The sequence below is a fragment of the Lithobates pipiens genome, unplaced genomic scaffold (genome assembly GCF_037356315.1).
Source record: "Lithobates pipiens isolate NorthernLeopardFrog02 unplaced genomic scaffold, aLitPip1_a1.2 Scaffold_22, whole genome shotgun sequence".
Classification (NCBI taxonomy): domain Eukaryota; kingdom Metazoa; phylum Chordata; class Amphibia; order Anura; family Ranidae; genus Lithobates; species Lithobates pipiens.
Window position 1 is genome coordinate 295,394,006 of NW_027507784.1, and position 23,137 is coordinate 295,417,142.

The following is a 23,137-nucleotide window of genomic DNA, read 5'->3' on the forward strand; positions in this document are numbered from 1 at the left end:
ATGCAGCCTAATGAATTTCACATGGGTGGCTGAGGCAGGGATTTACCGATATCCCTGGCTGAGCACCCAAATTCTAACAATACAGTCAGACAGGGCTGCATACAAGCTATGGCTGCAGTATTTGTAATACTGGCTGCAGAGTTTGACAGGCAATGCCACCTATAAAACTCCCTGTTAAGTTCAATGGGGCCGTTCTGCAACTGCAAGCTTGGCTCAGTTGCAGTGCGATCTCACAATGTAAAATTATCATTCAGCAATTCAAAAAAAGTAAAACAAAAGGATACAATTTCCAGTCATGTAGGCTTACGGGGCCCCATGATGTCTACCCTACCAGCAGCCCTGCCTGGAGTTGCACTTTTAAAGGGGAGCTTGCAGGAAAATTCGGGGTCCGTATTATCTATATTGGGGCCACCCCTCTTGGTTTTTTTTTTTTTTCACCCTTGTGCTCCTTCTTTCTTTCTCATTGTGACCTTCAGTAACTATTTTATTGTGCGTTTTTATTAGGTGTGTCCATTTAGCCTTCGCGTGGTTACTGCTGTCGGGATAACATACCTCTTACCTCAGGAAGAAAAACCTCTGTGTCACCCCACTGTTGAAAGGTAAGTTCTGGCAGCACTTGATTTTGTGTGAGGTAGTAAAACTTAATTTTAATATAATATTTCATAATGGACACCGCAGATGTTGCGTTTTACTATATTTACACATCTGTTCAATAAAATCTTTATTGAAAATATATATAGATATAAAGAGCTAGCGAGAGATGGAGATCTCTATATATATTTTTTTATCACTTAGATCTGTACACATGACAACCTCCTGTCCATTTCCTGCTCAGTGCCCACTCTTGGGGCCATTCAGGGGTGATGTAAAACAAGAGGCCTCCATGCTGTATACCGAATTATGTTTTGCCTCCGATCTCCATTTTCCCAAACAGAGTGACACACCTGATTCCAGTCTGATAAACTGTGTATTTTCTCCTCCTCTCTACATAGCTGAAGTACACTGTATGGAAAATTGAGTGTTTCCTAGAGTAAATTCCTAAGGCATGTTTCTTCCACTTCTTGTAAATAGAATGAACAAGCCTGCCTAATTGTATAGTACAGGACACGCGTTTCCTTTTCTCCACTTAGCTACAGCCACTGCAGCTTCCAGATTGATGACGGAAGACGTGAAGCTGGGTAGTAAGTTGCTTCCTGCAATTGAATCTGTGTTTGATGCTAATGCTTAGAACAAGGGGTACAGCCATGGCCATTCACATAGGTGTGACCCAGTCTTTGAAGATGCGCTCTGTTAAGGGTTTGGGTGGGGTATACATTTTTCTGAGGTGAGCGAAGCAGGAAGTCCCCACTTGGTGTGTTCTCCCCTGGGGAAGAAGTTGGTCCCCTACAGTGGAAAGTCTTGGACTCTGGCCTCTACCTCTGTGGGGTTCTCCCCTCCTTTCCCTTAACCTCCTCTTGCCCAGTCCCTTCCTCCTTTTACTCTTTAGAGTTTTCCCTGGACTCCTTACCCCTGACTTGTGTGCATAGGGGTCACCGTTTGGCGGCCCAGGGCTAGCCTTCACCAGTATATCCAGTAGTCTTCAGTTCTGAGACTTTTTAGGAGACAGGTAATAGACAACTGGACCCATTCTGCTCCTCAGCACCCCCTCTGGGTGGACATCAGGCACAAGGGAAATAGGACAAGGGAGAAAGTCAGCACACATTGTGGACATGGCCCTGTGTCCCTCGGTGGAAAACTTAATGGGGAAAGTCTCTACACAGACCACAGGGAGTAAGCACGAGGGTCAATGTCTCCTGTTAAGTCGTTGTCCAACTTGTCCATCATGGTGGCTTTGCTTCCTGATGGAGGGGGCAGGAAGATGCGGAAGTGGAAGGTGAATCCTCAGTCTGAGAACCTACCCAGGGAAGATGGGCCATCACCCTTTATATTCCTAAGATAAGAGAAATCATCATTAATGTTCTGGTGGATGAGGCATGCTCCTGTTTTGAACTTAAAGCTGTCCCCACCTTCTGGACCTAAGGTCACCAGTATGGGATCTCTTCCAAAGTACAGAAAACTTACTAGGTCCTTTCTGGTTCACCTATTCATACAGAATGTTCTGTGTGAAGATTGGCCGCAGCCAGACAAAATGTATAGAGGTTTGCTCAACACACCCAATTGAGGAGGCTTGTCACAAGATGTGGAGTTCAAATGGTGTATACGATTATTTTGTGACTCAACAAATCCCTGAAACTTCTGGTGCAAGACATCCCAGGGCTTTAAAGACCCTGTGGACAAGAGGTTGGTGCCCCTCCTTAAGGCATATTTTACTCTGTCGAGCTTGGCAATGCAACGGGTTCTGCCAGATCCTAGCAATCTGGGCCAAGCATGTACCACACAACACAAGATCTATCTTGATGGAAATCCTCAGTACTCCAAAAATCAGTCGCGTCCGACCACTTATTGTAATCTCCAGGGCTGGAGTACCATCCTGCTCCGTTCTCTTTGACAACTTGTTTTTTTAAAGCCTGAGTCCTGAGGGTTTGGGTACTGATATGCCTATACTGCCTAAATAAAGCAGGGGTAGGGAACCTTAAAGAAGTGGAGATCTACCTGAACAGCACTGGAGAAGTCAAAGATCACTGGACACAGTGTCGCCTCTTTACACCTGATTTAAACCTCTAATTGCCTTACTACTGTGCCACAATCACATGCATTACATGGCAATCATGAGCTTAAATTTAATGAGTTTTAAGTTGCTTCACACTGACCTGAGGATCTCTGCTGCTAGCACCACTCTGGAGATCGCTAGCTGGAATAAAAGGTGGCGTGCAATTGATATCATCTCTCATGGGACAGAAGTCAGGCATCAGCTTATGCTACTATTGTTTCCTACTACAGCTCCAACTTTACAAGTAATCCCTCTGCATTATTATCATTTGTTATACACGATTTTATATAGCACCAACAGTTTGCTCAGTGCTTTATAATTTAGAGGGGACAGCAAAATTTACGGTACAGTTCAATAGAGAAGGGACAGGAGGGCCCTGCTTGTAGAGCTTACGTTCTAAAGGGAGGGGGTGGTGCAAAAGGTAATAGATGTGGGGAATGATATGATGGGGGTGGCTCGGAGATGGTTGTTAGGTGGGTGTGGGATAGGCTTCCATGTATAAGTAAGTTTTTAGGGATCTCCTAAAGGTTGACAAGTTAGGGGCTGATTGAATATACTGGGCCAGGGAGTTCCAGAGGATGGGAGAGTATTACACTCTGTTCTGGATGGTGGGTCAGCAAGCCCAGACCGTGATCTACTGGTAGATTACAATGACCCCTGGCCTAAAACATGGAAATCGACCTCTTGAAACCCTGCCACCACGCTTGGAAGGCTTGCTTTGCCTGGCACAGAGGTTCCACCCTAGATGATGCATGCCATGGACTGTTCTAAAAACGTTGCCACCAGTGCGTTTCCCTGAAGGTGGCTGCATAGAATCTATGGTCTTCATTAACGGAAGCCCGTGTCCTGTACTGTATTCCAGGTCAAAGTCAAAAATTATTATTTTTCACTTTTAATGCACTGAAAGCACAGCACCTTAAGCTGTATGGCTGGCCTGCCTGCAGCAGGCACAACTTCCTAGTGTGGGGATCTACCAAATGGTATTGGTCCAAAAAAGCCTGGAAGTACTTCACGACTATCCCTAAATTATCCCATTTATTTTGTCTACTCAGATCCAAAACTGCAGTGCAAAACTACATTGCAGGCAAAGTTGGCTGTTTTATCAGATAATTAATACACATACCCCATCACCCCTTTATACCCTCAATGCCGAACCTTACTTCTATTCAAACAATGTAAGGTAATTGGGTAGAAGAGCAACATGCATATATATCTGCTGCATATAGCCTAATTATAAAGCGGTAGCTTCTCACACATTCTCGGTCCTTTCGTCCCCTTCTGTTTAGTATACATTAGCAGCATCAGACTACCAAATGACTTATTCTAAATATATACAGATCATAAGCTTGGCCGTTGATTGGCTAGAGTGGATGGATTGAAAGCAGCGCAGCCATTGGTTCGCGCTGCTGTCAATCACATCCAATGACGTGGCGCGCCGGCGCAGGGTGAAGTGATACAGCCGGCAGCTATAGCTGCTCACGGGAGCGTGCCCACAAGTACTTCTCACCATACGAGGGAGCTCGCATGAACGTGAGAAGTACTTGCGGGGGGAAGCAGAGACAGCCGCCAAGGGACCCCAGAAGAGCAGGTTCGAGGGCCACTGAAAAAAAAAAGTGCCTGAAAAGCTCACGAAAACCCATTTCCATTACAATCAATGAAAATCAGTGAATGCTTTCACACCGAGGCAGTGCGCTGGCAGGGCGGTGAAAAACGCCTCTCTCCTTTCAAATGAATGGGAAGCTTTTCAAAAGCGCTCAAATGTTTTACTGGTGGTTTAGAAGCGCCTCAGTGTGAAAGGGGCCTCATTGTTGGCAAATCTGGTCGAGCTTCCAGATCAAATCTGAACAGTCTGCAGTTCAAACATGCAAATGATTTTCGTTTAGGATCTAGTCTGAGAAAAGATCAGTTTTGGATATGCTTGAGATGCGTTTACTTTGACTGACATTGACTAAAAGCCAAGCAACATGATTCATTGCAAAAGCAACAATAAACACAAGTAAGGCCGCGTACACACGCGCGGACTGTTTGCCCAACCTTGTTCGTCAAACAGTTTCGGCAAACAGTCCGCTCAAAATTTGCATGAGCGGACTTGCCCACACACGAGCGGACTGTTTGACGAACAAGGTTGGGCAAACAGTTCGCTCAACTTTTGAAATGAACGGACTCGCCCACGTAAGGAGGAGGCAAATCCGCCCATTTCGAGCGCGTGTACAGGTAGGCAGGGCCCGCGAAGGAGACGTCGCGGGCTCCGCCGCCTGGAATGGGCTTAAAGGGGAACCCCAACGCCGAAAAAATCGGCGTGGGGGTTCCCCCAAAGTCCACACCAGACCCTTGTCCGAGCACGCTACCCGGCCGGCCAGGAAAGGGGGGCGAGCGAGCGCACCCCCCCTCCTGAGCCGTACCAGGCCGCGTGCCCTCAACATGGGGGGTGCCTTGGGGAAGGGGGGGCCGCGCGGCCCCCCCCCACCCCAAAGCACCTTGTCCCCATGTTGATGAGGACAAGGGCCTCTTCCCGACAACCCTGGCCGTTGGTTGTCGGGGTCTGCGGGCGGGGGGCTTATCGGAATCCGGGAGCCCCCTTTAAGAAGGGGGCCCCCGGATACCGGCCCCCCACCCTATGTGAATGAGTATGGGGTACAATGTACCCCTACCCATTCACCTGTGAAATAAAGTACAAAAAAAAACACAACACATGGAAAAAGTATTTTATTGCACAGCTCCGGGGGTCTTCCGTCTTCGGGGGTCTTCTCGCCGGACTCCTCCGCTATGTGTGTAGCTCTTTTGCTAGCGGAGGAGTCCGGCTTTCTTCCTCCCCGCCGCCGGCCTCTTCTCCCGACTTCGGGGGTCTTGTCCCCCTCTTCGGTTCTTCTGCCGGGCCACCGCGCCTGGTCCGGTGGCCCGGTCTTCTGTCGCAGTCTTCCGTTCTTCTGTCGCCGCCTTCGGTTCTTCTGCCGGGCCACCGCGCCTTCTTGTAGCTCTTTTACAGGCGGTGGCCCGGTCTTCTGTCGCCGCCGCCGCCGCCGCCTTCCGTTCTTGTTCTTCTTCTTCTTCTTCTTCTTCTTCTTCTTCTCCTGGAGATGTTGACTCGACGAGCTCTCCGGCCGGAATGCCAGAGCCGCGCTGTGCGGTCACTTATATAGTGACAATGGGGCGGTGTCACATGGTATATGTCACATGGGTTGGTCACATGGGTTGATGTCACATGGGAACTATGACATCGTAAGGGGGCGGGGTCACCATGTGACCAACCCATGTGACATATACCATGTGACACCGCCCCATTGTCACTATATAAGTGACCGCACAGCGCGGCTCTGGCATTCCGGCCGGAGAGCTCGTCGAGTCAACATCTCCAGGAGAAGAAGAAGAAGAACAAGAAGAAGAACAAGAACGGAAGGCGGCGGCGGCGGCGGCGGCGACAGAAGACCGGGCCACCGCCTGTAAAAGAGCTACAAGAAGGCGCGGTGGCCCGGCAGAAGAACCGAAGGCGGCGACAGAAGAACGGAAGACGGCGACAGAAGACCGGGCCACCGGACCAGGCGCGGTGGCCCGGCAGAAGAACCGAAGAGGGGGACAAGACCCCCGAAGTCGGGAGAAGAGGCCGGCGGCGGGGAGGAAGAAAGCCGGACTCCTCCGCTAGTAAAAGAGCTACACACATAGCGGAGGAGTCCGGCGAGAAGACCCCCGAAGACGGAAGACCCCCGGAGCTGTGCAATAAAATACTTTTTCCATGTGTTGTGTTTTTTTTTGTACTTTATTTCACAGGTGAATGGGTAGGGGTACATTGTACCCCATACTCATTCACATAGGGTGGGGGGCCGGTATCCGGGGGCCCCCTTCTTAAAGGGGGCTCCCGGATTCCGATAAGCCCCCCGCCCGCAGACCCCGACAACCAACGGCCAGGGTTGTCGGGAAGAGGCCCTTGTCCTCATCAACATGGGGACAAGGTGCTTTGGGGTGGGGGGGCCGCGCGGCCCCCCCTTCACCAAGGCACCCCCCATGTTGAGGGCACGCGGCCTGGTACGGCTCAGGAGGGGGGGCGCGCTCGCTCGCCCCCCTTTCCTGGCCGGCCGGGTAGCGTGCTCGGACAAGGGTCTGGTGTGGACTTTGGGGGAACCCCCACGCCGATTTTTTTCGGCGTTGGGGTTCCCCTTTAAGCCCATTCCAGGCGGCGGAGCCCGCGACGTCTCCTTCGCGGGCCCCGCCTACCTGTACACGCGCTCGAAATGGGCGGACTTTCCGAGCGGGAACAGTCCACTCATTTCGAAAGTACAGCGGACAGGCCCACACACGGGCGGACTGTTCGCTCAAACAGTTTCAGCGGACAGTTTTTCAGAATTTCCGAAAGACTTTGTCCGTCCAACTGTCCGCTGAAACTGTCCGCTGAAAGCCCACACACGAGCGGACTGTCCGCCCAAACACTGTTCAGCGGACAAGGTTGGGCGAACAGTCCGCCCGTGTGTACGCGGCCTAATTCAACTTTTGCACACAACATTACACATGACAAATGCTTCACAAATGATGTCAGAAGCAAATCGCAAATGCCTGTGTACACAAAACCTTCCTTCCAAACATTACATTAAACAAATGATGCTGGAAATAAAGTAATGGTTCTGTTTTTCAAATGGTGTATTTGTTTATTTGGAGAACCTTTTTTGTGTTTTTTTTTTTTTTCAATGCTATTTTCTTTTGTTCTAGGGCTCTCAAATCTTGTGGTTTAGGTGGGGCTGCTCATGTGAAGTTGGTAGTGGAATGGGACAGAGAAACAAAGGAATAGTAAGTATATAAAGAGAAACGTGTCATTTGTCAGCCATAGGGGTGGCTCTTTAAAGACGAGGCATTTCAGATTGCTGTTTGAGCACAAGAATAGTATGTCTGATGTCTTGTCATCACATCTGCAGGGGTTAACAAAGGAGCCAATAACCTATATTTATCTAATTTTTGTTTTTACCCAGTTTTTTGGTCCTGTTCATTATAGGAAAAGCATCCCTCTGTTGCCCTAAGCAGCCAGATTTATAGAACTAATGAAAAGAAGCACCAAAATAAAAGGATGAAGGATTGTTGCAGGCTACAGCCACACTTGCGTTGAAGCTGAATATTGCCTAAATGCAAATGAAATGTGTAGTCTTTCTTGAACCTTGTACTGTACTTTGCTTATTTCTTCCATATCTGTGCAGTAATCCAAAGTGAAACTTTGCCTCTTTGCAAGAGCTTCTTGTGATAAAGGCCGGTCACTGCTGCTCTTTCTCCTTGGGCAGGATGACTGGTCTGGTCTCCGCCCCTCCTGTAGCTTTCTGTAGCCAGCCTATAGTAGGTGAAACTGCTGGGCCCCTCCTGTGGCTCTTTCTGTGCCGGCTATGTGCTTCACAACCAGGATGCCGCTACTACATTTAAAAGGGAATAACAGGGGTTGCAAAGGCATCTGGTGCACGCAAACTGTATTTATATTTTGTAGCAATTGTAAAATATATCAAAGTGATATTAAAGTCTTTTTGTTATTTTTAAATGGGGGGGGAACCCCATATATTTACCTGCTCTGTTGCAGTGGTTTATGCACAGAGCAGCCCAGATCCTCTTCTTGGGTCCCACTTCTGTGCTCCTGGCCCCCTCCCTACTACCAAGTGCCCCCACAGCAAGCGGCTCCATCCAGACACAGAGCCGTGGCTTGGCCCTGACCCCCTTTCTCTCATTGGCTCACTGACTTTGTTGGCAGCAGCAGCCAATGGTGCCTGCTGCTGCCTCAGCCAATGTAGAGGGGGCTGGTGCATATAGTAGCGTTTTTTTTTTTTTTTTTTTTTTTTTTTTAAATCTTGGTGTATAGAATGCATTAAGATATAAGAAAAAAACTTTCTGCCTTCAGAACCACTTTAAATTCAAAGTTCTTGTGCCCGGAGTTCAACTTTAAAGTGAAAGTCCAGTCAAATACGAACTATGCTTAAAGTGTTACTAAACCCAAAACGGTAAAGTCAGTTCATATATGCAGTAAATCTTGCTTGTTTAACTCCTTAGGTTCCACAGGGGCTATATTATGTGCATTGTGTGTGTGAAAAGGCTGTTTGATCCTGTCTTCTCTGATCCTCCCCTTCTTCCACTGTCCCCAATCCATTTCCTGATAAGACAGAGCGTTTGGAGTGAGTCTGCACAAATTCAGTTTGGTGTGTATTGCTAGAGTTTTTTTTATTTATTTTTTCCTTGGGTACATGTGATCGGCGCAATCCAGACAGAGGGTCAGGGGGTCCCACAGCCTCATAGGACAGTCAGAGTAGAATAAAAAATTCCTCTTACAAGCGTTAAGCAGACTTTGATAGAAGTCGCAAGACTGCCATATACTGCTTATGAGAAAAGGTATTTAGCCATTCATATTTACTAAAATAATTGCATTTCCATGTTGTGTACTCTGGGAGACCAGATACAGTGAATGCAGGGTCTGGGGATTTAGTAACACTTTAAACCTGCTCCCACCCTCCATCCCAAGTTTATTCTAACTACTCTGTAAAGCAAACGAAACGGTTAGATTGGTTATTCTTTTCACTGGTTTACTGAATAAGCCAGTGTAAAGGGAAAACCCCATCTAGAATGGATCTCACATTTTAAAGTGTGAAGCTCAATAGCCAGCCGGGTCTTTACTGCACTTAGGACCTCACTGGGAAGCCCCAGTCTACCACAAAATGGCTTTTTTCCATCTTTTTACAGCTTTCTACAAATGGATAAAAACTTACAAGGTCATTGAAATGCTTTATCATCTCTTCAGTGGGTTTTCCCAAATTAATAGAAAAAGATCCCATTGGTAATAACATTAACTGAACTTTGTTGTAAGGCCAAGCTCAGTCTTTTTTTTTTTTTCTGGCCGCTTAGGAATCCTTCTTTCTGGCTACTGGACAACAGTCTACCTCTAACACTATCAGAATTTGATTTCTGTTTTTAGGTGCTATTTCCATTTAGGTATATGAAAAGGGAAGTTTGTGATAGTTAGTGGTTCTCCCAGAGTCAACAAGCTACTCACGTCACTAAGTAGATGTTCTGTTCTGTTTTCGGAGTTCAGAGCATATGGCGTTCTTATGGCTGCCTACATTTGTTTGAAAACCTGTTTTGATAGCTTAGTTGAATATAGGCTACACTTGTCTCGCTTTATTAGTCGGCTTGTGAAAGGTGTCTGCTAACCTGCAATGTTAAGTGCAGCTCCGTAATTGCCTCCGTGACAAGCTTGTCTGAATGTTTTCCAGGCAGACCTGAGGTTCTGTTCTTCAGTGCAAGGCAGCGGGAGCTGATCATTCGCTGCTGTCGGAAATCGGGTGTGTGTCAAACATTTGGCTGTGGGTTTCATGTGCACTCCTTGACAGCAATCTGGGTCAAAACTAAATTGACTCATTCATCACTAAATTCAGCCTTTGTTGAATTCACTTAACTATGTGATTGATGCTGTGTTTCAGCTTCTTTACATCTTTAGGCTCATTATAAGGATTTGCATTCATAGATTCGCTCTCTGCCTATACAGTATATGCAGCATGGGCTGTTGCTTTCCATTAACACTCCTTGATTCTGAGTCTGTGCAATGCAGCTGCTCATGTTGATTGGTTCAAAAACAGCCGTTTTGTTTACTCTACTTCTGCAGTGCAGAATCATGTGATAAAAGGCTGCATTGCTGCCAAGGAACATGTGAGAAACTTGCTGAATCTAGCCAAACTTAAAAAGCGGTTCTTCACCCTAAAGGGGAAGTTCCGCTAATCTGATCCCTCCCCCCCCCTCCGGTGCCACAATCGGCACCTTTCAGGGGGGAGGGTGGTGCAGTTACCTGGATAATCCAGGTAACTGCACCCACTTCCGGCCAGACCGCCGCAGACCCCCCCCCCCCCCCGTTGTGTTCTGGGAAACGCACAGTTCCCAGAGACACAGCGAGGGACCATAAGAGACGCGCAGCGCGACTCGCGCATGCGCAGTAGGGAACCGGGCAGTGAAGCCGTCATGCTTCACTTCCCGATTCCCTGACAGAGGATGGCGGCGGTGGCAGCAGCGAGACGAGCGATCGCCCGTCATCTTCCGCCGACATCGCTGGACCCTGGGACAGGTAAGTGTGATTTTATTAAAAGTCAGCAGCTGCAATATTAGTAGCTGCTGGCTTTTAATATTTTTTTTTTTAGGTGCAGCTCCTCCTAAATTGAGCGTACGTTTTGACTTCAGCATAGTTGCATTTTTTCCTGGATCCACCCAGGTGCCTGACCAGCTGCCCCCTCCACAACCTGTTGCTCCAGTGAGGGGCAGAATAGAGAGCCAGTGACTGACAGGCAGCGCTCTCTGCTCACTGAAGACCAAGAACCGGGAGTGATCAGTGGTTTTTGATCACTCAGCTCTTGGTCTTGGAGGCGGTGGGGAACAGATGCAGCATTGGACTGATGCTTCATCCATCTATCTGAGTGTTTTGTTTTTGTTTTTTTTATTACGCATTTTTCTTTTTAATAGCCTCAAAAACCATTGGTTAAAGTTTCAAAAAAACGTGTCAGTGCAACAATGGAAGTCTAAGGGCCGGTTCACACTGCAGGCGAGGCGAGGCGACTCCGACTTGCCTCGCCGCGGCCTCAGCGGCGACTTGCAAATGACTTCTGTATAGAAGTCAATGCAAGTCGCCCCGAGGTCGCCCAAAAGTAGTACAGGAACCTTTTTTCTGAGTCGGAGCGACTCGAGTCGCTCCTCTCAGAACGGTTCCATTGTACAGAACGGGGGCGACTTGCGAGAGCGAGGCGAGTCGTGTCGCCTCGCATCGCCCGCTGTGTGAACCGGCTCTAAATCTACTGTGTAAAACAGTGTGTGTGTGTGTGATAGAAAATATATATATAAGGGCTGCAACTAACGATTATTTTCATAATCGATTAGTTGGCCGATTATTGTCTCAATTAATCGGTTAATAACCTTTAAAAAAAAAGTGGGTAAAATTGACGTTCATTTTCAACCACAGTGACAGTAAAATTTGGAAATAGAAAATTTCTTGGTCAAAGGAATTTGCAGACAGTTTGTGTTTTTGTTTTTTTCAGAAATGAAGTGAAAATTTCAAACAAAATTCTTTCAGCGAATGTACAAAGATTTTTCATCTGAATATGATCTGTTTCTGCAGTGCTTTTTGCTGTGCGTTTTTTATTTATTTTTGCGCACGTGATTTTACTGTAATTTGCGGTTTTTTTTGCATTCTTTTTGGGCAGATTAAAAAACACAAATTGCTGCAAAAACGCATTACATTCTTTTCTGCAGCTTCTCCATTGAAGTATATTGAACCAAAAAAGCAAATTTTTGCGTTTAAAAGTCCCTGACCCTTTCCAAATATGCAGAGGCTGAAAAAAGCACAGATATGAACGTGTCCAATAGGAAACAATGTAAATGAACTGTAGTGCGTTTCTGAAAAAAGCACCAATAAACATATAGATGTGAACCAGGCCTAAGACGTTTAGTAACATAATGGGGTTAAAAAGACTAAAATTAGCCCTTTATGATACAAAAAAAAACAGATAATCACTACTGGAAGGGGTTCATTTTTTTACTGTAGAACAGTGAAAGTAATATTTACAGTAGTGATTACATTTTTGTACTATAAAGGGCTCATTTTAGTATTTTTTTTTTTTTAACCCCATTATGTTATTGGCCTATTAATCGATTATGAAAATAGTAATCAATTAATTTAATTAGTTGTTTCAGCCCAAATAAATATTTAATAATATAATATAATTATCTCTCTCTATCTTCTTCTATCCATCTTCTCCAGAAGAGGAATTGGTGCACAAAAGATTCTATTTACGATGAAAAAAATTATATCAAATACCACATACAGCTAGCGACGTTTTGGGCTCCGACAGATAACGCCCTTCCTCACAACCACGTATCTGCAACTGGTAATACATATCATGCAGTATATATAGAGAGCTCAAACCATTAATCAAATCATTAGAATAAGCTTAAATCAATTAACCCATACATAGCAATTTATTCTCAATCTGTTAATCCAGGGCTTGACAAATTTGCTTGGAATCTAGGAGCGGGCTAAAAAAGTTAGCCAAGTGTTGTTTTTTTTTTTATTTTTTATTTACAACCGACAAAAAAAAACTTTATTTTCAGTATAAAAATGAACCAATCTTAAATTTACACAGACAACTAGGACAAATGTGACTGCTTTTATTTCCTGTCTTGCAGGGACACAAGACCGCCATATCCCCCCCGCTAAGGGTCCGATCAGGTGCGCCTGAAAAACTGACAGGCGAACCTGATCGGACAGCCCTTTTTGACCCCATATCTCATATTTAAGAGGACTTGTCATGCTTTTTTCTATTACAAGGGATTTTTACATTCCTTGTATTGGGAATAAAAGTGACACAACTTTTTTTTTGTTTGTTTATTTTTTAAAGTATTTTTTCACAAAAATTGCGCTTGTAAGTCCGCTGCGCGATTACTGTGTGGCGAAAAGTATTGCGGAGACCGCTATTTTATTCTCTAGGGTGTTAGAACCCCCAAACATTATATATATTTTTTATTCTAAGTAAAGGGAAGGAGATGGGCGGGCAGTGAAAACAGGCAGGGGAAGCTCCATTAGCATTGTTGGATGTCATACCAACAGCCACCACAAGATGGCGCCAGATTTCAGAAAGAACCCTAGAACTGCAGAAGGCCGCAAAGCCACGCCTTAATTACCGGCTGGCACGGCCCAACGCGATCGCGCTGGGGGGTGCGCACGGAGACGGGATACCCCAGCTGTGCCGCCCCAGGTGCCAGGTCGCTAATTCTAGTCGCAAATGCGACCTAGCGCCTGGGGTTTGTCGAGCCTTGTGTTAATCACTTTAATAGGCTGGAGCGACTCTCGGTCACAGGTGCATTTGACTCCCCACTAGGCAAAGACAGAAGTAGATATAAAAAAATCATAAGTTCATCTATAAACCAAAAATAATTATCTATAATAAACATCGCTAGTATAGCAAATCATTACCACTACAAAAAATAAATAAAAAATTATGTATAAATTTAGATAGAACCTCACTCAACTGTGTCAATCAAAGAATGTATGCATGTACACACACACACACACGAAAAACATCATATTTCCCAAAGGAACAAATACAGTTAAGTCAGTATTTAACCCTTTGGGCTGCAGCGTATCTAAACGGTTAATCCAATAAACGTCCCTTTTCCTTAATTTTAATTCCCTGTTACCCCCTTGTCTGAATATGGGAACTCAATCGATCACCATATATCTTAATTGTGATGTGGTATGGTTCTTTTCTATAGAATGTCTAGATAATGGCATTTTCTCCAATTTATCCCAAATTGAATATTTATGTCTTGCAATCCTGTCTTTCACTTTTTGTGTTGTTTCTCTTGCATAAACAAGTCCACACCTAAACTTAATATTGCGTAAGATGACTGACAAGTAAAATGATCTTTAATGTTTATATTGTATCCCTTATGTGGATGGCAAAAATCATGTTTTCCTTTGATCATGCTGGTATACTGTTATTGCTCCAGCTGTTGCAGAACTACAAGTTCCATGAGACATAGCAAGACTGGCCGTCACAAGCATGACACCCATAGGCAGAGGCATGATGGGACTTGTAGTTCTGCAACAGCTGGAGGTCCGCTAATTGCATATCCCTGCTCTACGGTATGAAGGCAGTGGAGGTTGATAATCAGGGACATTCGGTTAGACATCTTAACCACTTAAGGACCGCCGTATTGCCAATGTACGTCATTACAATGGCACAGGTAGGCACAAGCACGTACATGTACGTGCCTGCCTTCCAGCGGGTGGGGGGTCCGATCGGACCCCCTCCCGCTGGATACAGCGGTCCATTTCCCTCCAGGAGCGATCCGTGATGAGGGGATGGCCGTTGGTTTCTGGCCACCCCCTCTCGATCGCTCCTGGCCAATGACGAACTTCCTCCCACTGTGTATTGTTTACACAGGAAGGAGGAAGTGATGTCATTCTCCTCGGGGCGGTCTTTTTGACTGGACTACGAGGAGAAGACTAAAAGTAAGTGCACCAAAACACTACACTGACACATAGGTACACATAGGTACACAAACCCCCGCCCTCCCCCCCCCCCCCCCCCCAGTCACAGTGTCACTGATTGCATTGATCATTTCTTTACTGATCAATGCATTCAGTGTCAGTTGTAAAAGTAAAAACTGTCAGGGCAGTTAGTGTTAGGTCCAGGGTAGCCCCCTATCACCCCCCAATAAAGATTTAACCCCCTAATTGCCCCTAGTTAACCCTTTCACCCCCTTTTGCCAGTGTCACTAAGCGATCATTTTTCTGATCGCTGCATCAGTGTCGCTACTGTCGCTAGGTAGCTAGTTATTTTTTTAGGTTCACCGCCAGGTTTTTATAGCGCTAGGTACCCCGATATACTACCCAATAATGGTTTTAACCCCCTGATTGCCCCTAGTTAACCCTTTCACCAGCGATCACAGTATAAGTGTCACTGGTGACGCTGGTTAGCCAGTTAGTTATTTAGGTTCCCCGTCAGGTTTTTATATAGCGCCAGGGACCCCCATATACTACCTAATAAAAATTTTAACCCCCTGATTGCCCCTAGTTAACCCTTTCACCACTGATCACGTATAAGTGTTACGGGTGACTCTGGTTAGTTTGCTTTTTATAGCATCAGGGCACCCACCATTTATTACCCAATAAAGGTTTAACCCCCTGATCACCCGGCGAGTGATATCAATTAGGGTCAGGGTCTGCGTCGCCCCAGGCAGCGCTAGGTTAGTGCCAGTACCGCTAACACCCACGCGCAAAGCATACACCTCCCGTAGTGGTATAGAATCTGAACAGATCAATATCTGATCTGATCAGATCTATACTAGCGTCCCCAGCAGTTCAGGGTTCCAAAAAAACGCATTGTTAGCGGGATCAGCCCAGATACCTGCTAGCACCTGCGTTTTGCCCCTCTGCCCAGCCCACCCAAGTGCAGTATCGATCGATCACTGTCACTTACAAAACACTAAACACATAACTGCAGCGATCGCAGAGTCAGGCCTGATCCCTGCGATCACTAACAGTTTTTTTGGTAGCATTTTATATTTAAATCCGGAAGGCAGTGCTTGGTTTTCGGGGTCCCGTACGTGGCTAGGCTCCCAAAAAGTCCCCCACATGTGGTATCCCCGTACTCAGGAGAAGCAGCAGAATTTATTTTGGGGTGTAATTTGACTTCTGCCCATAGCATGTGTGAGCAATATATCATTTAGTGACAACTTTTTGTAAAAAAAAAAATTTTTTTTTTATTTTTTTGTCATTATTCAATCCCTTGGGACAAAAAAAAAATATTCAATGGTCTCAACATGGCCCTCAGCAAATAGCTTGGGGTGTCTACTTTCCAAAATGGGGTCATTTGGGGGGGGGGGGGTTTGTGCCATCTTGGCATTTTATGGCCTTCAAAACTGTGATGGATAGTGATAGGTAGTGAGGAGTAAAATAAAAAATGTATGCCCTTAGAAATCCTGAAGGCGGTGCTTGGATTTCGGGGTCCCGTACGCGGCTAGGCTCCCAAAAAGTCCCACACATGTGGTATCCCCGTACTCAGGAGAAGCAGCAGAATGTATTTTGGGGTGTCATTTCACATATGCCCATAGCATGTGTGAGCAATATATCATTTAGTGACAACTTTGTGCAAAAAAAAAAAAGTTTGTAATATTCCCGCAACTTGTGGCAAAATATAAAATATTCCATGGACTCAACATGCCTCTCAGTAAATAGCTTGGGGTGTCTACTTTCCAAAATGGGGTCATTTTGGGGGGTTTTGTGCTATTTTGGCATTTTATGGCCTTCGAAACTGTGATAGGTAGTGAGGAGTTAAATCAAAAATTTGCACCCTTAGAAATCCTGAAGGTGGTGATTGGTTTTCGGGGTGCCGTGCGCGACTAGACTCCCAAAAAGTCCCACACATGTGGTATCCCCATACTCGGGAGAAGTAGCGGAATATATTTTGGGGTGCAATTCCACATATAACCATGGCATGTGTGAGCAATATATCATTTAGTGACAACTTTTTGTAAAAAAAATTTTTTTGTCATTATTCAATCCCTTAGGACAAAAAAAATAAATATTCAATGGGCTCAACATACCCATCAGCAATTTCCTTGGGGTGTCTACTTTCCAAAATGGGGTCATTTGGGGGGGTGTTTGTACTGCCCTGCCATTTTAGCACCTCAAGAAATGAGATAGGCAGTCATAAATTAAAAGCTGTGTAAATTCCAGAAAATGTACTCTAGTTTGTAGACGCTATAACTTTTGCGCAAACCAAAAAATATACGCTTATTGACATTTTTTTTACTAAAGACATGTGGCTGAATAAATTTTGCCCTCAATGTATGACTAAAATTTAGTTTATTCGATTTTTCTTATAACAAAAAGAAGAAAATATCTTGTTTTTTTTCAAAATTTTAGCTCTTTTTCCATTTATATCGCAAAAAAAAAAATCGCAGAGGCAATCAAATACCATCAAAAGAAAGCTCTATTTGTGGGAAGAAAAGGACGCAAATTTCGTTTGGGTGCAATATTGCATGACCGCGCAATTACCAGTTAAAGCAGCGCAGTGCGAAATTGGAAAAAGACCTCTGGTCCTTAAGGTGTTTGTTGGTCCGGGGCTGAAGTGGTTAATAATCGTAATATATATTAAGTGTCGGTGCGGACTTGTTTATGTAGGAGAAACGGCACAAAGTGAAAGACAGGATTGCAAGACACAAATATTCAATTTGGGATAAATTTTAGAAATTTCCATTATCTACATGACATGCTATAGAAAGAGGTGAGCTACAAGCATCATTCAGATATCCTCGTTTTCAGCCGGCGATTCTGTGCACCATAAGGTCGATCATAGCGGCAGTACCTCTGCTTGATCATTTTACCGGCGGCGGGAGGGGGCATTTCCCCCTCCCACCACCATCCAGTGCTTCTCTGGGCTCTCCTGTGCCATCAGGGACCCAGAGAAAGAATCGGTCACTGCCGGATGACGACCATAGATATTTCTGGTGACCAGATGGTCACCAGTCATCTCTGATAGTCGCAAGCACGGGCGTGACATTATGACGCCACGTCTGGGGCCCCGGTTGTAAACAAATTCGCAATCACAGCTGGTAAGCATGAGATTGTGGATTTTTTTTTTTCGATTTCGTGCTTTCCAACCTGGAGGAGAGATGTGGAGTCTTATTGACCCCGCATTTCCCTATAAAGAGGACCTGTCACAAACCAATCCTATTACAAGAGATGTTTACATTCCTTGTACTAGGAATAAAAGTGATCAAAAAAAGTGTAAAAATTAAGTAAAATAAAAATTTATAGTGCTCCTGTCCCCTGTAGCTCGTGCTCAGAAGCGAACGCACACGCAAGTCCCGCCCACATATGTAAACGCCGTTCAAACCACACATGTGAGGTATCGCCACGTGGGTTAGCGTGTGAGCGGCAATTCTAGCACTAGACCTCCTCTGAAACTCTAAACTGGTAATCTGTAAAGAAATTTTAAACAAATTTTAAAGCATCACCTATGGAGATTTTTAAGTACTTAAGTTTGGCACCATTCCTTGTGTGTGCAAAGTTGCAACGACCGCCATTTTATTCCCTAGGGTGTCTGCTAAAAAAAAAAACATATACACAATAGGGCAGTATGGAAGTGGTCAACAACGATGGATTGATTAAGTATTTGGGGATATGGAGGAGGACAGAAATCTGTAAAATGTTTTATACCTTAAGACAGGGAATGCATTGAGGTTAAAGCTCTTTGACTTTAGAGCCACTTTAAGGGCTACAGAAATTATATAGTTTTTTTTTTTTTTTTTTTTTTTAGAGGCAGATGGGTTGTACTGCATCCTTCATGATACACTAGCAAACAAAAAAATGCCATTGACCAGCCATGTATAACCTCTCCTCACTGCCATCATACTTCAGTTTTTTGTTCTTGTCCTAAGAGGACTTGCTTGGTGCCAGGAAAGAAGATTTCACCCCAGGAAATACTCAGTGGGAAACATCCGAACCTTTCTGCAATCATACCTGTATCCGCATTTGGCCTTGTATACTATCAAGGGACAAATCTCAGCTTTTACGGTCTTATTTCAAAGACCACTAGCCACGCCCGTTCATTGGTTAAAACTTTTTAGAGGGGGTCTCCTATGTGAACCCTTGTATACAACCATCCTGTGTTGTGTGTTGGGTTTTATTTAATTTTTTTTTATTATACATCTCCATCTGACACCTGTGGATCGGAAGGGGAAGCTGTTTTGTAGTCTCAACATGCTTTTGTTTCTAGGATGACAATGCTGCTCTGCCATAAAGCTGAGGGTGGCAGGTCCACAAGTTGACAACAAATGGAAAAAAAGCGTTTAAAAAATAAATGCAAAAACCACATCTAATTACTGGAAAGCTGCGATATAATTCATATTCATTTTTTTGGTTGGGTTTAGATATACGCTTTAATCGTTGTCTTAGACCAGGGCTTGACAATTTTTTTTGAATCTTGGAGCCAGCTGAAAAGGTTAAGAGACAGTTTTTTTTTTTTTAACAAATGAACGAATCTTACGGGTGGAACATGTAACATGTTCCCGTAGGTTACCTTATCCTTTAAACCCTTTCACAGCCAGAGGCATTTTTTTTGTTCACGTTTAAGAAAAAAAATAAAAATAAAACATTTTAGGCCTGAAGATTACCTAAAACCCCCAGACGTATTTTCTGAAAGCAGATACCCTAGAGTATAATGGTGGTAGTTCCAATATTTTATTCTGCAAGATATTCATTAAAAAAAACACATTAAAAATTTAACTTACCCAATTTTTTTGGTAAAATATAAAAGCCGAAGTTACACCCAGAAAATGGATACCCAACACGTCAAACCTTAAACATGTCAGTACACTGTTTTCCATAGGCAACGCTTTAAAAGCTTTCTGCAAGTCATCAGTTTAGCGTTATGAAGGAGGTCTTGTGCTAGAATTAGTGCTCTCATTCCGGCGTGCGCAGCCATATGTAACAAGTATAACAATCGGCGTTTTCAGGCGTAGGTGCCCCACCACGTGTTTACAATTTTACATGTGTATATGTGGGGGGGGGGGGGGGGGCTAAATTTTTTGGCGGGGCGGCAGGGAGTATTTTTTGTGCTTGGGTGCAACTGTAATTTTTTACATCACATGGTGATTTTTTTTTTTTTTGGTTAGTTTCTCTTTAGTAAGACATCCGGGATCTAAAAGACCCTGCATGTCTCCCCTGTGCTTCACTCAATGTAATGGAATGCACATCGCACTGCATTACATTCTTTCCCAACCTTGATGGCTGGGGAAACTGTCAATGGGGACTCGGACATGGGAGGGGAGGAGAGCGGAGCCTGTGATACAAAGCAGGGGTGGGGGACACGCATTGTGGGGACGTTCAGGCGCCAGGACAAAACTACTTGTCGCTATGGCGACCTGGCGCCTGGGGTTTATTGAGCTCTGTCTTAGATAATTTATAGAGAATAAGAAGAACTAAGGTTACCAGCAGACAGCAGATCTATTCTCAGAATTATTGGACGGTCGCCAACAGAGAGAAATGCAAAGCGAGCGTCTCTAAATAAAACGAAAATCATTTATTTGGCTTGTTTTTGCCTCTGCTTGTAGCTTTTCCCTGCAGGATACTGGTCCATTCATCTTGGAAGAGCTGATCATTCCCCGGCACGATGTACAGTCTTCTAGCCTTGAGCTGCTGCAGCAGGTAGCGTTATGTGTATGCTTAGTTCAGTAGAAAGTGAGCAGGAAGCATTTACACTCTGTAAGAGTGCAGCTTTACAGCTCGCAGCTAAGAGCAGCCTACCACTTCCTGATTATCCCTGCTTATTTACAGCATTACCTAGAGTAATGACAGGCTTGGGGGAAATTACATCTCATCAGCGGCTTTAATCCCTTACCCTAAGAACCAGTTTTGATTTCCAGCATCTCGGCAACAACAGTTTTTAAGCTTTTATCTGCTTTTTAAGAGGTGAAATGTGATCGCAGCAGCAAAGCTTTAGACTTCAGCAATCAGATGTTTTGTGTCCATAGCTAGCTTCCCATGTGAAATATAAATTAAAATCCTATGTCTGCTTATTTTTTATTTCTAAAATTAAAAAAACACTGGGTTAGAGGTAAAAAGGAGCTGCCATTGCTGACTGGTTTTTAAAGATTCTGGCTTCAGGGATGTCCTCATTATCTTTTTGCAAAACAGTTTTAACAGCGCCACAGATGAAAATAATCAATTAAAATGGACCGCAGCGTTCTCAGTAATGATGTGAGTCAGTAATGGAAGGGTAAAATTTAAAGCAAGATTAGCGCAGGTCCGCAATACTCTACTGCATGGAATGTAGTCTTCAATACAATATTAAATCTATTAAATAGATTCTATATATAAAATATGTTCATAGTATCGTCTTTGTAAATATGCAAAATAAAGGAGTATGTGAAATTGTATATTCTGTGCAAACATACAAATAGGCAAATGCATATGTGAATAAATCAATATATGTTATAAAAACTGAATGATGAATAATTCTATAAGTGATATTTGTTAGTATACAATCAACAACTAAAGTGCAACGTGTGTATGTGCAAATATGCATAAGCAAACTGTGACACCAAACATCATAAATAGTCTCAAAATGAATGAGTTAAACCTCCTAATGCAATTAAAAGTGCAATTGTAATTTCCCAAAAAACAATTGTGCAATGTCCTATAGATATATATAGAGAGAGAGAGAGGTGTGTGTGTGTGTGTCACATCCCTGTCTCACTCGACGTATGTTTCGTCTGATTGACGTCTTCGGAGTGGCACACGAAACGTACCTCGAGTGAGACCGGGACGCTGACGATATTGCAGGATGAACGTTTGGAGCCCATGTTATGTGAGCTAACCGGCGCATACAACAATCTAATTTGAGCTGTGCATGTTATCCTTATTGCCAGACGGGCTCTTGAAATATGTTAGTGGAAATTATTGCTGCTTTTATTAAATGCCTGTTTAAACTATACCACACCATGAGAAGCTTTTTTCCTCCTTCCTCCTCGCTCATTACACACTCAATGGAAATATGTGTCTGTAATTGAGATAATACAGCGGAGCCGCAATTGGCGCTCATTGTTATATAGATATATATATCTATATATCTCTATATATCTATATCTATATTTCATCATTGCATGCACAATTGTTTTTTGGGAAATTACAATTGCCCTTTTTAACTGCATTATAGGAGGTTTAACTCATTATTCGTGATGTTTGGTATTAGTTTGCTTATACATATTTGCACATACACACGTTGCACTTTAATTGTTGATTGTATATTAACAAATATCACTTAGATACTACAGAATTGCGCATTAATCAGTTTTTATAACTTACATTGATTTATTCACATATGTATTAGTCTATTTGTATGTTTGCACAGAATATATAATTACACTAGTTTATTTTGCATATTTACACTATGAATATATTTGTTATATAGAATATATTTATTACAAAATGGCAGAGTTACTATGTTAAAATGTATAATTTCCTATCTAAAATGGGTTGTCGTAAAATTTATATAAAAAAAAAAAAACTGTGTGCACAATTATTAGTCAAGTTGTATTTTTGAGAATTAATTTATTTATTGAACAAGTACATTGCTCTGTCAATCCAAAATGTTAAACCTCACGCCTGAATATTTTTAAGAAAGTAAAAGTGAGATTTTGGCTTTCTTGGGAGAATATCTGTGTGCACAATTATGGGGCAACTATTAGTGTGCAGAATTATTATGCAACTAAATGAAAAATGACTTTTCCCATCTCACTTTATTTTCATTTGTTAAAGCGGAGCTCCACCCATAATTGGAACTTCCGCTCAGCGGATTCCCCCCCCCCCCTCTGGTGCCACAATTGGCACCTTTCAGGGGGGAGGGGGGTGCAGATACCTGTATAATACAGGTATCTGCACCAACTTTTGGGCATAGCTAGCCGCAGATGCCCCCGCCCCCTCGTTGTGTTCTGGGAAACAAACAGTTCCCAGAACACAACGGGACTAGTGAAGACGCGCAGCGCGACTCGCGAATGCGCAGTAGGGAACCGGGCAGTGAAGCCGCAACTGTTCACTTCCTGATTCCCTGACAGAGGATGGCTCCGGGGGCAGCCGAGAGACGAGCGATTGCTCATCGTCTGCTGCCGACATTGTGGGCACCCTGGACAGGTAAGTGTTCATTTATTAAAAGTCAGCAGCTGTAGTATTTGTAGCTGCTGGCTTTTAATAATTTTTTTTACGGTGGCGCTCTGCTTTAAAGAGCGAATAATAAACCACTCAAAATTTACAAATTAACATTTCTGACATTCAAAAAAAAAAGGACCAGTATAGCCACACTTCTTTCCAATAACAGTCCATAAGTCTTTCATTCATGAAGTCTGTCAGTTTCTTGATCTTCTTATGATCAACTTTTTGTGCATTAGCAAACCCTAGCCTTCCAGACACTGTTCAGAAAGGTGTACTGTTTT

The 23,137-nt window shown here is 44.0% G+C and overlaps 1 protein-coding gene across 1 annotated transcript in view; it reads left to right on the forward strand.

The window, feature by feature from the left end:
* USP31 (ubiquitin specific peptidase 31) overlaps nucleotides 1-23,137 on the forward strand; it is a 165,119-nt gene that overhangs the window by 79,860 nt on the left and 62,122 nt on the right. The window contains exons 8-9 of the mRNA XM_077450182.1: nucleotides 505-599; nucleotides 7,349-7,426. Of these exons, the coding sequence (XP_077306308.1) occupies nucleotides 505-599; nucleotides 7,349-7,426 (173 nt within the window). The remainder of the gene's footprint in view (nucleotides 1-504; nucleotides 600-7,348; nucleotides 7,427-23,137) is intronic.